This window comes from Xenopus tropicalis, chromosome 5 (assembly GCF_000004195.4).
Source record: "Xenopus tropicalis strain Nigerian chromosome 5, UCB_Xtro_10.0, whole genome shotgun sequence".
Taxonomy (NCBI): domain Eukaryota; kingdom Metazoa; phylum Chordata; class Amphibia; order Anura; family Pipidae; genus Xenopus; species Xenopus tropicalis.
This window is the reverse complement of record NC_030681.2, coordinates 129,826,950-129,839,121: the sequence shown is the minus strand read 5'-3', so window position 1 is coordinate 129,839,121 and position 12,172 is coordinate 129,826,950. Positions and strand designations below refer to the sequence as shown.

General features: G+C 39.6%; 1 protein-coding gene across 2 annotated transcripts; it reads left to right on the top strand.

Annotated features, from left to right (window-relative positions):
• Positions 1-6,786: 6,786 nt before the first annotated feature.
• nrros (negative regulator of reactive oxygen species) lies at positions 6,787-11,839 on the top strand. 2 transcript variants are annotated; one of them, XM_031901592.1, is made up of 4 exons: positions 6,787-6,894; positions 7,134-7,217; positions 9,509-9,632; positions 9,762-11,839. In XM_031901592.1, exons 3-4 carry the CDS (start codon positions 9,525-9,527, stop codon positions 11,691-11,693), a joined length of 2,040 nt encoding a protein of 679 aa, XP_031757452.1. In that variant the 5' UTR covers positions 6,787-6,894; positions 7,134-7,217; positions 9,509-9,524; the 3' UTR covers positions 11,694-11,839. The 2 variants fall into 2 exon arrangements, with proteins under 2 accessions (XP_031757452.1, NP_001231915.1); NM_001244986.1 differs by lacking the exon at positions 6,787-6,894 and having other exon boundaries at positions 6,961-7,217; positions 9,762-11,825.
• Positions 11,840-12,172: the final 333 nt, after the last annotated feature.

The following is a 12,172-nucleotide window of genomic DNA, read 5'->3' as shown; positions in this document are numbered from 1 at the left end:
TCTGCCCTAGTTTCTCTGCTCCTTTGAGGTGACTTTATTCAGCTTGTGACCCCTCATGCTGTTGGGACATGCAGGGAGTTTCAGAGCAAGGGGGGAGTCTGTGCTGTGAGTAAAATACTAGGTAGTCGGTAAGTGTTAGCTAAGGAGGCAGACAAACCTGCATATGTTGGAAAGGGCGTTCTTCCACCCAACCTGCAACCCCAATCTGAGGACTTTCTAAAGTATTCAAACCCACTCCTGTTGAAGCCTCTATTATTGTATGCCAGAGGACCTGGCAAGCCATGACATTTTGTTTTCTCTGTTCTGCCTCACTATGGATTTTGTAGGTATCCTCAGACCAGCTTGTCAGACCAACTGCATCCAATTCATGTAGAAATACGTGCACAATTGCACACGCTTTCATGAACTGGTCACAGTTATGTGAGGCTTTTTGCCACCTCAGAACCACAATTACAATAGAATTGTGAGGGAGACTTGTGCCTGAAATTGCAATTTGACTTCTAAGTGAGTCCTTATAAATCATATAAAAAATGGTGTGCTCCCTCTCGGTGCAGAGACTTGAAACACACAAGGACTTATATACTTGCTTATTTCCCCACATATTTGTTTCACACCACTCTGTTTCGTCTTCTCTCTTCCAACAAGTAAAGCTGATGGTGGTCTGAACACTGAGTTGTGGGTTTAATAGGAGGGCAGCAGGAAACCATAGCCTTGTTACCAGTACACCCCTCCCCCAGCATTTGCTAAAAAGTGCTAAAAGTGTGTTGTGGATTATGTTTATTATTGAATACTTTTAAAAATAAATATATATATACTATGTATATATATATATACATATAAATATATGGTACATTTTTGTGCACACACTGTGAGAACACATAAATCATATTATGACTGGTTCTAAGGTTTCATCTGACTCTAAACATTTTAAAAGTTGTAATGGTGGGGATATAACTTTTTTGCAAATACAGGGTATTGAATGTATTCTGGTGTCAAGTCGAGGTGGGGATCTACTCCATAAATTATTACGTAGAGAAGTGTTCAGGATTTTTACTTTAGAAACAAGATATCCTAAAGGTCTCAACAAAAGTTTTGATGTTACTTGTATTGTTTAGAATCCTGAGTGAGTTACTTTAAATGGGAAAAACAATAGTGTAATAAAAAAAATATACAAAATAAAAAATGTAAGATGAAAAATGCAAAGAAAAAAGAGATTTAAAAAAAGTGATAATAAAACAGAAGTAGGAACAGAATGGAGACTGAAAATAATTGTACTGAAGTTTAGAATTGAAATAGGAACAGTAGACAGAAACTACACCGATCTTATAAACGCGTTCAAAGTAGACTTACACACTTGGGCAAGACCAACAATATCGTGGGTAGGCAGAGTAAATGTCCTTAAAATGAACATACCACCACGCTTTCTATACTTATCCCAAACAATCCCATACCCACCCCCACAGAAGACATTTCAGAACTTAAACACCCTTACAAATAAATTTATATGGGCTAACAAAAATCCTAGAATTGCACGAATCAAACTTTCCGCTACAAAAAACAAAGGGGGTCTGGGATTGCCAAACTGGGAAGCATATCATAAATCCGCCATATTAACCAGATGCTTAGACTGGTCCTTCCACAGACATACCAAACTCTGGATCAGAATTGAACAAGAATCACTTGTCACTCCATTATGGGCTAGCCTATGGCTACCTAACACCAAAAGAGAATATACAGACAAATCAGATAGCAAACTAAAATATATGCTCAACATATGGGACACCCTAACTAACACAGGCAAATGGCAAAACACACCCACTCCACTCACTCCAGTTTTTGGAAACCCAGATTTCCCCCCCAGATTAGATCTGGATAACTTCAAAGGTTGGAAACTACAACTACACTCCGGAGCAAACTATTTCTACACAGGTCAACAAATCAAACCAATAGAAGAATTAATACCAAACCGCACCATAACAGACCTGGACAGATTTAGATACCGTCAGATACGCCACTTCCTCCAAAGCCTTGCCCAAATGCAACCTCCTAGACCAGCCCTTACAGAAATAGAATGGATATGGAACCAACAAAAAACACCAACTAGGACAATCTCCCTCCTCTACAAATGCCTTCTAAACCTACTCCCAAACCCTTCAGACAGTTTTAAAAACAAATGGGAAAATGATCTAAACATAGATCAGGAGCAGTGGGACAAAATAACACAACTAAACCACTCAACATCCCCCTGCACCAAAATATAAGAACTAAACTACAAAATATACACGAAATGGTACAGATACCCATCAAAACTTTCTAAAATCTACTCCACAGTCCCACCCACCTGTTGGAGATGTAAAATGGAAGTAGGAACTCTTACCCACATTTTCTGGGGCTGCCCACTATTAAAACCATACTGGGACACCATAAGGGACACCATTAAAGCAATAACCTATATAGACATACCTAATACACCAACAACGCTTTTACTCCACGATACGCCACTACCCCTCTCAGCCTACAAAAAGTCACTAATCCCAGTCATGTTAGATGCAGCTAAACTACTAATTCCAATCAAATGGCGCCAAACTGAACCCCCTAGGATAAGGGACTGGTTATATAAACTGTCGGAAATCTACAGATTCGAGGAGCCGAAATCCATGTCTGAAACAGAATCAAGAAAATTGACACAGAAATGGTTCTATTGGAACCAGTTCAAACACTCAGAACAATATCTGGAATTAACTGCAGCTTAAGACCCCACACCTGAATCATTCCCTCAGGCATGGACCCCCACGATTTTTCAATCACCACAAAAATTAACCACAGCCTATTTTTCACTGACCTTGGCCCCCCCGGCCCCTGACGGCCGCACCGGGGATGAAGAAACCACCACTAGCAACGACCTCACAGTCAATGTCTTCGCGGCCGGTGTCAACAAACAGAAAGAGCAAGCTTCACTGATGTACTGTCATGGCTTGTTATGTCATAAAAACCAATAAAAACAAAATTTAAAAAAAAAAGAATTGAAATAGGATGGCGACTGAACACTGTCCGGATTTAAGTTCAGTAATATATCTTTATAATAATAGCTTTATATATTTTTATACTGTATCAACTTTTTACATTGTACTTTATATTGTAACAACTTATGACAATATGGTTTATGAGACAATATGGTTCACCTTAGGATGTTTTTACATTTGTTTCTAATGTAAAAATTGTTAATTTAAATAAGAAACAATGTATTTCACTTGTTGTTTCAGCTGGTTTTAAAGGGTTAAATAGTAGGTGGAGACAGCATCAATGAGATGATCTCACTTCCTATTTTGAATGGAAACTACTTTAGCCTACATATCGGATGGATACGAACCGCCTCAGGCATTGTTCATTTTAACAATGTGAAATAGAAGCTTTTTTTTATCATTAATCTGAGATGTTATTCCAGAGTGCTTGCCTTTTGGTGATTTCCTCTATCTCCACCAGCTACTGGTTTGAGGGGATGCGCTGGGGCCACCACATGTTAGGCACCCTCCAGTAATTGTAATTCCATACCTGATACCCCTGGCCATTGCTCCTGTTAGGATAAAACAGCACCAGCCTGGGGTATATGTGAGTGAAAGTTCCTCTTCCTCCTTCCTTCTTTCTTAAGAATCCTGGGGCCAATGCAGTGTCCCTAGGGGCCCACCAGAAAACCTTAGAAAATAGACCCACTCTCCAAACTATTTTTACTCCTTTCCTGACCCAACCTCTTTATTCTCCTAGTCTCTTTTATTTACATGTTAGCATCTATTCTTCCATCTATTTCTCCTATTTGTTCCCATTCAGGAATAGGGAATGACAAGAAGCAGGCCAAATGATCAGGAGCAAGAGGGCCCACTGACACTGTGGCCCAGCGGGAATTTTCCTGGTATACTGGGGGGCCAGTCTGACACTGACCCAATGCATGTGCAGATTAACAAAAAAAGCAGTTTTTTTGTCTGCGTTTCACTTTACTGTGCACGCGCGAAACCAAACAGAAAAAGAAAAGAAATAGATTTGTATGGTTTTCGTTAAGGCCAACCAGATGGAAAGCTTATAAACTGATTCAAGTAGTTCAGTGAATATGAAATACCCTGGGCTTTTATAATATAAATCTATTCATCAAAATAATGACAATGAAAATATATACTGTATCCATAACTCCATCTTGATAAATGCATTAGCTTGCAGCCTTCCAAGACTAAAGGTGGCCATACACTATTAAATACCACTATAGAAAAAACACATGCTCTTAGAAGTCACAAAAATCTCACCCGTAGTATAGATGCCCCAGACCTTCAACTAGAGGGAGCCATCATGGACGAATCATAAATATAGAACAAAGGTAGGCACTCCGGTAATGTAGGTGAAGAATAGCGCTTGTTCACAAGGAATTATAAAATATAATAATATATAATTCCTCACAAACAAGCGCTATTCTTCACCTACATTACCGGAGTGCCTGCCTTTGTTCTATATTTATGATTCATCCATAAAGGTGGCCATACACGCTCTGGTGAGGTCACCAAATGAGCAGATCTCCTCCCGATATCCCCACCTACGGGTGGCGATATCGGGCTAATTCGAATTACAAACGACGGGTATAGGCGCCCGTTGGTTCGGGGACCCCATCAACGAGCAGGACTGTCGTTAGTGGCCTTACATGGGCCGATAAGATGCCGAATTAGTCTAAGGGGCCGATATCGGCAGCTAGAATCGGCCCGTGTATGGCCACCTTAAGGGGCAGAGCTTAGAACTTAATACACAAAAACTCACCCACATTATATTCATTCCTATGGGATTTTTAGAAGTGTATTTAGCAAGAGGTGAAGTTTAGAACTCACCATTTGATAAATACACTTCTAAAAACACCCAAATGAATAGCTAGAACGTGGGAAAGTTTTTATGTGTTAAGCTCTAAACTCACATTTTGATAAATCTTCCCCTATATGTGGCCATATAGGAACAGATCAATTTCAACCTTTTTGTCCAACCATCTGGGCATCTATGGGAACCTTAGAGACTGTTTCAGTCTCTAATCTCAATCAGCAGGACAGCCATTAGTTAAAAAAATGTGGTACAGATGTAGGGAGCTCTACTGATTAGTCCTGCTAAAGTCGACCCAAAACATTGGATTGGCATTGGCATTAGAAGGATCTGATGTAAGAGGGGGTCACTCTCTCTATAGGGAAGAAAGTAAGGCCCTGTTGCAGATTGGGCATCTGAATGAGGCACAGTGTTGGGCCTTCCCCCTCCTGCCCTCATAAATACACAGGAACAGGGGAAAGCAGTGTGCAAAGAAACTGCTGATTGCAGTCATTGCATTGCAGAGCCCCCTAGGCAAGGTGTGGATAGTGAATTTCTGGCATTTTCAGTGAGGCTAGACGTACAAGATGGAGCCAGAGTTTGGGAAATACACAAACAGCATCAAATTCCGCATTTGTCTATTGGCACTTGGTCTCCTGCTTGTGTATAGAATGTTGGGTAAAAGTCACAGACAAGCTGCGAAACATAAGCATAAGAAATATAAACTTGTCTTCCGTTGTCACCGAGATGCAGATGCAATTGCAATTGTAAGCAGTATCTGTTTTTCTGCCCATGCACTGTATATTGGAAATGTGCTTATGATTTTCTTCCATTATGCAACAAAAAATAACTGTTTTCGGGTGGTAGTTCTCGTTAATTACTATAATATAAATACATTTCTATTAGTCCATTTTTAGGGATTAGAAAATTAAACTTGTATTATTGTAGGACTAGAATGACATGCATTACTCCTAACACGCTAATTAAAATGACATCTTCTTCTGCGCTAAAATTATATCTGAAAAATGTTTACCTACAATGGTTCCACCTTTCAATCTATGGCAATGTTGATGCCTGCAACACAGTTTAGACAGGCATTACACACAATTCTCTGTGTCACCCTCACCATAGTGCCGGAGGAAAGGCTTTCCAACCTGATACTTTTACATATGTTCCCCCAGGGTCTGTCTTTCGTAGATGGAAAAGGAGTTTGTATGTTCTCCCCATATCTGTGTGGGTTTGCTCCAGGCATTCTGGTTCCCTCCGACACTCTCAATACATTCAGGCAGGTTAATTGTATTCTAATAAATTGGAGCAACTGTATGTAAATGTGATAGGTACCGTATCCATCGGGGCAAGAGCTGATGTGAATGAAGTATAATCTGTTGGCGCTATATAAATACCAAGTAATAAAAAAGATGGGGATGGGGAAACCTCCACCCTCCTAAGGATTTTTTGAATACTTAAAGGACTAAATACTCATCTTCAGCCTTTTCTGCTTTCCAGTGGTCCACTCTTATTTAAGTCCAGCATAAAAGTATAAAGTATGAAAGAATAAGGTCCAGGCATGAACATTTGGGATCACTTATTAGGTGGTGGTCCTACTGCATAAATGTATGTGTATGTAGTAAATAATGTTCACACCAGCCCCACTTGCATTTTAAACAATAACTGAATCATTTCACCATGATAAACTTGCATATAAAATAAATGCCTTATAAATTTGTGGTCATATCTTGCCTTTCTCCCTGCCCCCCCCCCCCCCCCAAGAAAGAGAGTTTGGGATGTTACTAAACTGGAATTGAGATGAAATAAAGTAAAAGAAGAACTATCAGAAACTGATGTACAGACTGGTGACTACTCTGAAGGGTTTTTTATCTCTCTGTGCTGGCCCAGCGCTTCATGTGACTTTAGCTTCCGTTATTTCCTTCCGCAAGATCTAAAATAACCTCTAGAAGGAAGAAAAAAAGAGAGAGAAGAAGCTGCTGAGTTGTTTCAGGATGCACATGTGCCCAGCTCACCGCACTGACACTGCGCCTCACATCCAAGTGACCGGCTTCATTTCTTAATGTGAGTTGTGAGCCTACGCTGACTTTTGGTTAGTCACCTGCACTGCGGCTTCACCATGTGCACCTCATCTGCCCTTCTAGTCATTGCTAGTTTGATTTTACAAACAGGTTTCCGTTCTGACCTAGTGACCCAGCTGAAATGTATTTGAGTTATTACTGCGCCCTTTCTCTTTGATCGCCATGCAACCTTGGCTCATATTGGTGACTTTATTTTTCAGAGAATCCTATGTTTCTTTCCAGTGTTGGTACAAAACGTAAAGTCCTCAATTTTGGATCCTGTCAGCTGAAGTGATACCCATGATGCTATGCGCTCATCTAAGTGCGGTAAGTGGCTCTGTTTCTGGTTGTGGGTTCTTTTGAGTGTGGGCTAGAAAACCCCAAAAGATGCACTAACACAATACTTTCACATACCGTACAGCCACTGGCACGGAATAGCATCACTTCTAACATGGATTGCTGAAAGCACAATCCTTTTCTTTGCAAAATGTCTGCAGTGTCCCAACACATTATAGCAATAAACATCCACTGCTAGTTTGAGATGAGACAAAGAGGGTATCGGCTATAGGCCCCTAGCCTCAGCCTCAAAATACCCAGATTAATTAACAAATTATTACAATTTGTAATACACAATGTTTTTTAGCAATTCCATAAAGCCATTTAACCTGGAATCTGAAGACTGTGATGGGGGTGAGAGGAATTATAGTACAATAGATCCAAGTCAGAAACCCCATATTAAGTATTTAGCCCCAGCCTCAACATAGACATGGAATAAGGAGTGATTGACAATGCAAATAAGCTGGGGACCCCATCTGAGAGGAAAAAGAAGGGATGTCCAGCTTGTATCCCTTCTACAGTTATTAACTACAACTCCCAGAGAGATGCTCAATTGCTCTTTAAAAACAGCTGGTGGCCTGCAGGTTGGACATTCTTGGTGTATATACTGAAAATATATAATAGTGAGTACACAATATAATATATCCTCACCCTCACTAATTATAAACACACACACACATATATATATATATATATATATATACATATATATAGTATACTGTAAACTACACCTCAATATATAGCTGCTTTAATAGCAGGACATTTCTTTAAAAATGCAGAATATAACGCAAGTTTAATAGTAAGCCATATATATTGACTATATGGAAGAGGTTAAATGGACATGGGAAACTGGTTGAGGCATCTGGCATATCTGGAGAGTGTCTTGGTGTGACTAGGGCAGATCAGGGGTATGGCCTAAATTGTCCCTCTTTTTCAAATATAAATGTTGGAGTAAATCAATATTCACCTTCATGGGGTAGAACTCACACACACCAGCACTCACTTTCTAGCTTACCAACTCTCTGATTTGTCACAGACAACTAATCTCCTCATGTGTCAGGGCCCTTAGGGCAGTCGCACACGAGGAGATTAGTCGCCCCGCGATAAATCTTCGTTACTGCGGGAGACTAATCTCCCTGCCATGCCATTCCACTGGCAAGAATGTCAATCTCCAAGTGTGATGGCATACGCTTCGGTTTCCCGAAGTTGCGCAAAGTTTCCTTGAGAGGCAACTTCGGGCGTCTTTGTGAAACCAAAGCGACACGTATGCCATCCCACCAGCGATTTACATTCTTGCTGGTGGGATGTCAAGGAGATTAGTCGCCCGCAGTAATGAAGATTTAACACGGGCGACTAATCTCTACTTGTACCACTGCCCTTAGAGGTAATACTGTGAGAGCTGATAAACTAGAGTTTGAGTGCTGGTGTGTACTACACCATAAAGGTAAATATTGATTTGCTACATTTGAAAAAAAGGGACAATTTTAGGCCATGGCCCTGATCTGCCTTAGTCACACCCACACACTCTCCAGATATCCCAAATGCCCCGACCAATTTCTGGTAAGCCCACCCCTTTTGATGTCCATTACTTGAGACAATTGGGAGGTATGGATTTGTGCCTGTATCTATTTAGGAGAAAATGTGTAGCATTTCACGTGTCCTTCAAATATTGGGATAGTTTCAATTAAATACAGGGAAATGTTATTCTCTATAATACACAGGTTTAGAAAAGGGCTGACATTAATATCTTTATATAGTACATCTGGAGATCACAAAATCTTTGGAAAGCAGGGGGGTAATAACCTTTCTAGGCACATTTAGATTTTATTAGGCTTACACAAACATTTGGATATCAACTGTGCATTTTAGTACAACAACCTAAAACAAAGATTGAAATTGTAGTATAAAAATACTCAAAATAACAAACTGGACAATGTTCTGACCATAAATTGGCAGACAACAATCGTACGAAAGTTATGTCCCAGAAATATATTGTAGGTCAGCCAAGGAGACTGTCAGATACACAAAACATGCACAAATATTATTGTTATCTGGCCAAAATTTTCTAACCTGATCTGATTAATTAAACAACCAATTGCTATTACATAAAAAATGTTGAGAGGATAATTTGGAGTTCACACACAGTCCGAAAATCGCACAAAACTACATTTTGTAGGATTATATTGGTGCGTGTATGGCCAGCTTTACAGTGCTGTGGGTGAAGCAGGAATCATTACAGCTGAAATTAAATCACATGACTGTATTTTCTGTGTTTCCTTTAGGAACGATTTTAATGCTATGGCCAATGTGTTCTTTTGGCTTCTATTGGCTTTCATGTACTTAACATTACAATGGAAATATAATGGTGCTGAAGGCAAATTGTCTACCGAAAGTGGCTGCAAACTGGTAAGTTTTACAATGTATTTGCCTTCTAATAAACATTTTTACAGAACAGAAGAAGATTTATCTTGCACTCTATCCATACATTCTCTTTCAGACCTGCTTGCATTTGGTAACATGCTGTTATTGTTTCAGTTTTACAGGGTTGCGGATTGTAGCCATTTACAGCTTTTGTCAGTTCCTCAGAACCTACCTACTGATATTCAAGAGCTGCTTCTAGATTTCAATCAAATAAGGTTTCTGCATAAAAACTCCTTTCTAAGATATCATGACTTAACAAACCTTAGCTTGCGATCTAATCGAATGGAATTTGTGGAGCCAGGAGCCTTTAATGGCATTAGGAGCCTGAAAGTCCTCTCACTACAGAACAACACTATATCTATGGAATATGAATTAACATCCGCAGCTTTAAGACTGACCCCATCCCTTAAAGAACTGGATTTGTCTAGGAATATGCTTACAATGGATATGGTATCAGTTCTTCATCAGAACTTAACATCCCTTGAAAGGCTTTTTTTGGATAACAATATTATCATGCGCTTGGACCAAACTGTGTTTGAGGGCCTAGTTCATCTGAAGGAGTTAAGTTTGCAGTGGAACTACATTTATGAAATTGAAGATGGTACATTTGAGGGACTTGTGAAATTGAAGAAACTAGATTTGGCTTATAACCTATTGCCATGCATTGGCGACTTTAGACTAACACAAATTCAGATGCTCAATTTAAGCTTCAACAACCTTGAATGGTTCCAATCACAAGAGACTGATGTTGAGTTCCACCTGGAGATATTGGACATTTCCAACAACCAGCTGCTCTTCTTCCCACTTTTGCCCAGGCAACATCGTCTGCATACGTTGCTGCTCTCCAATAACAGGATGAGGTTCTATGGTGACATTTTTGGTACAAACACCTCCAGGGCTGATTTTCTGATTGTAGAAAATAACATCACATCTGTCACTACAGTTGACCTTTGGAGTGATGATATACACAGCAATCTCTCCACATTACATTACCTTGATATGAGCCATAACCAATTTGCTTTCTTTCCTCATGGATTTTTTTCCAACATGAGCTCATTGGCATATTTAAAACTTAACTGGAACTGTTTACAGGTATTTAGTGTTTCACCATCAAACATTACCAGTTTGCTTGATGAACTTGATCTCAGTAATAATGAGCTCCTTGAGCTACAAGCAGATAACATTTCCCCAGGCATTTTGAGTCTTAGCTATTTTAACTTGAGCAGTAACAATTTGTACAATCTCCCTAAGAACATCTTCACATCCATGACCAGGATACACACAATTGATATGAGCAATAATCCCCTCCACTTGTGTTCCCAGTCTGAGTTGAGAATGGGTGAAGGAAAATGTGTAGATGTTAGAAATGTACCATCCCTCAGGCGCCTTTACTTGTCTGGTTGTGGGATGGAACTGGGATTGCAAAGGGTTTTCTATGGAAACACATTAACACATTTGGATCTTTCTTATAACAATATCAAAGGCATTACCTTTTTAGCTGACACTGCAAGAACGCTACAGTCTCTCTTCCTAAGGAGCTGCTTGGCATTTAACATCACTGTTGATTTCTCTGTTTTTATGAGCTTGACTGTCCTTGATATATCTGGAAATGCCCTCACTACATTTCCTGCCTCTCTAACTGGATTGGCACTTCATTACTTGGACCTCCACAACAATAACCTGATTTCCCTTCCCTTGTATAATACTCAACGTCTGATTGGGAGCCTTAAAATTGTATATATAAGTAACAACTCATTTGATTGCTGTGAACTGGGTTGGATGAATGTACTTATCCATTCCATTAGGATTCCTGATCTTCAGAAGGTGACTTGCAGCTTCTCAAATAGATATTTCCCAGTATGGAATCTTCCAGAGTCTATAAACCATAGCTGCCAGTGGACAAATGGTGGACCCTGGCTGTACTTGCTGCTCACACTGCCTGTGTGCCTGACTTTACTTGTTGCTCTTCTCCTGCTGTTTTTGACTTTCAAGCAAACACTTTTACAGACAGTCAAAAGACGTTGCAGGAGATCCACTAGCTACTGAGATCTTGTGCATAGCACATGTAATGATCATGGGAGGATGGCTTATAAATCCCTTTGGGATTTTTGTATTATGACAGGGCAATAAACAATGTCTGTACCTTCAAGTAAGGGTTTGATAAAAGCATTAAAGAGATACTGTTATCGCAATGGAAAGTTTTTACTTACACATGAAAATAATATGCTTCAAAAGGGAGTGTAATATATCATATGGCAATTTATGTTTTAATTCTGGTAAGAAACATCAGTCCTTTAGACTCTAGATCAAGAGTATCACAAGATACATGGCAGTACTAATGAGGGCGATGGCACTTGGGTCAATTTTAGGCAAACATGTGAGGCCAAATGAATGTGGCCTCACATTCTAACACTAGCACTTATCATGTATGTATATCTTTATTTATAAAGCGCTACTTATGTACGCAGCGCTGTACAGTAGAATACATTAATACAAACAGGGGGTTAATAAGATAATAATAGATA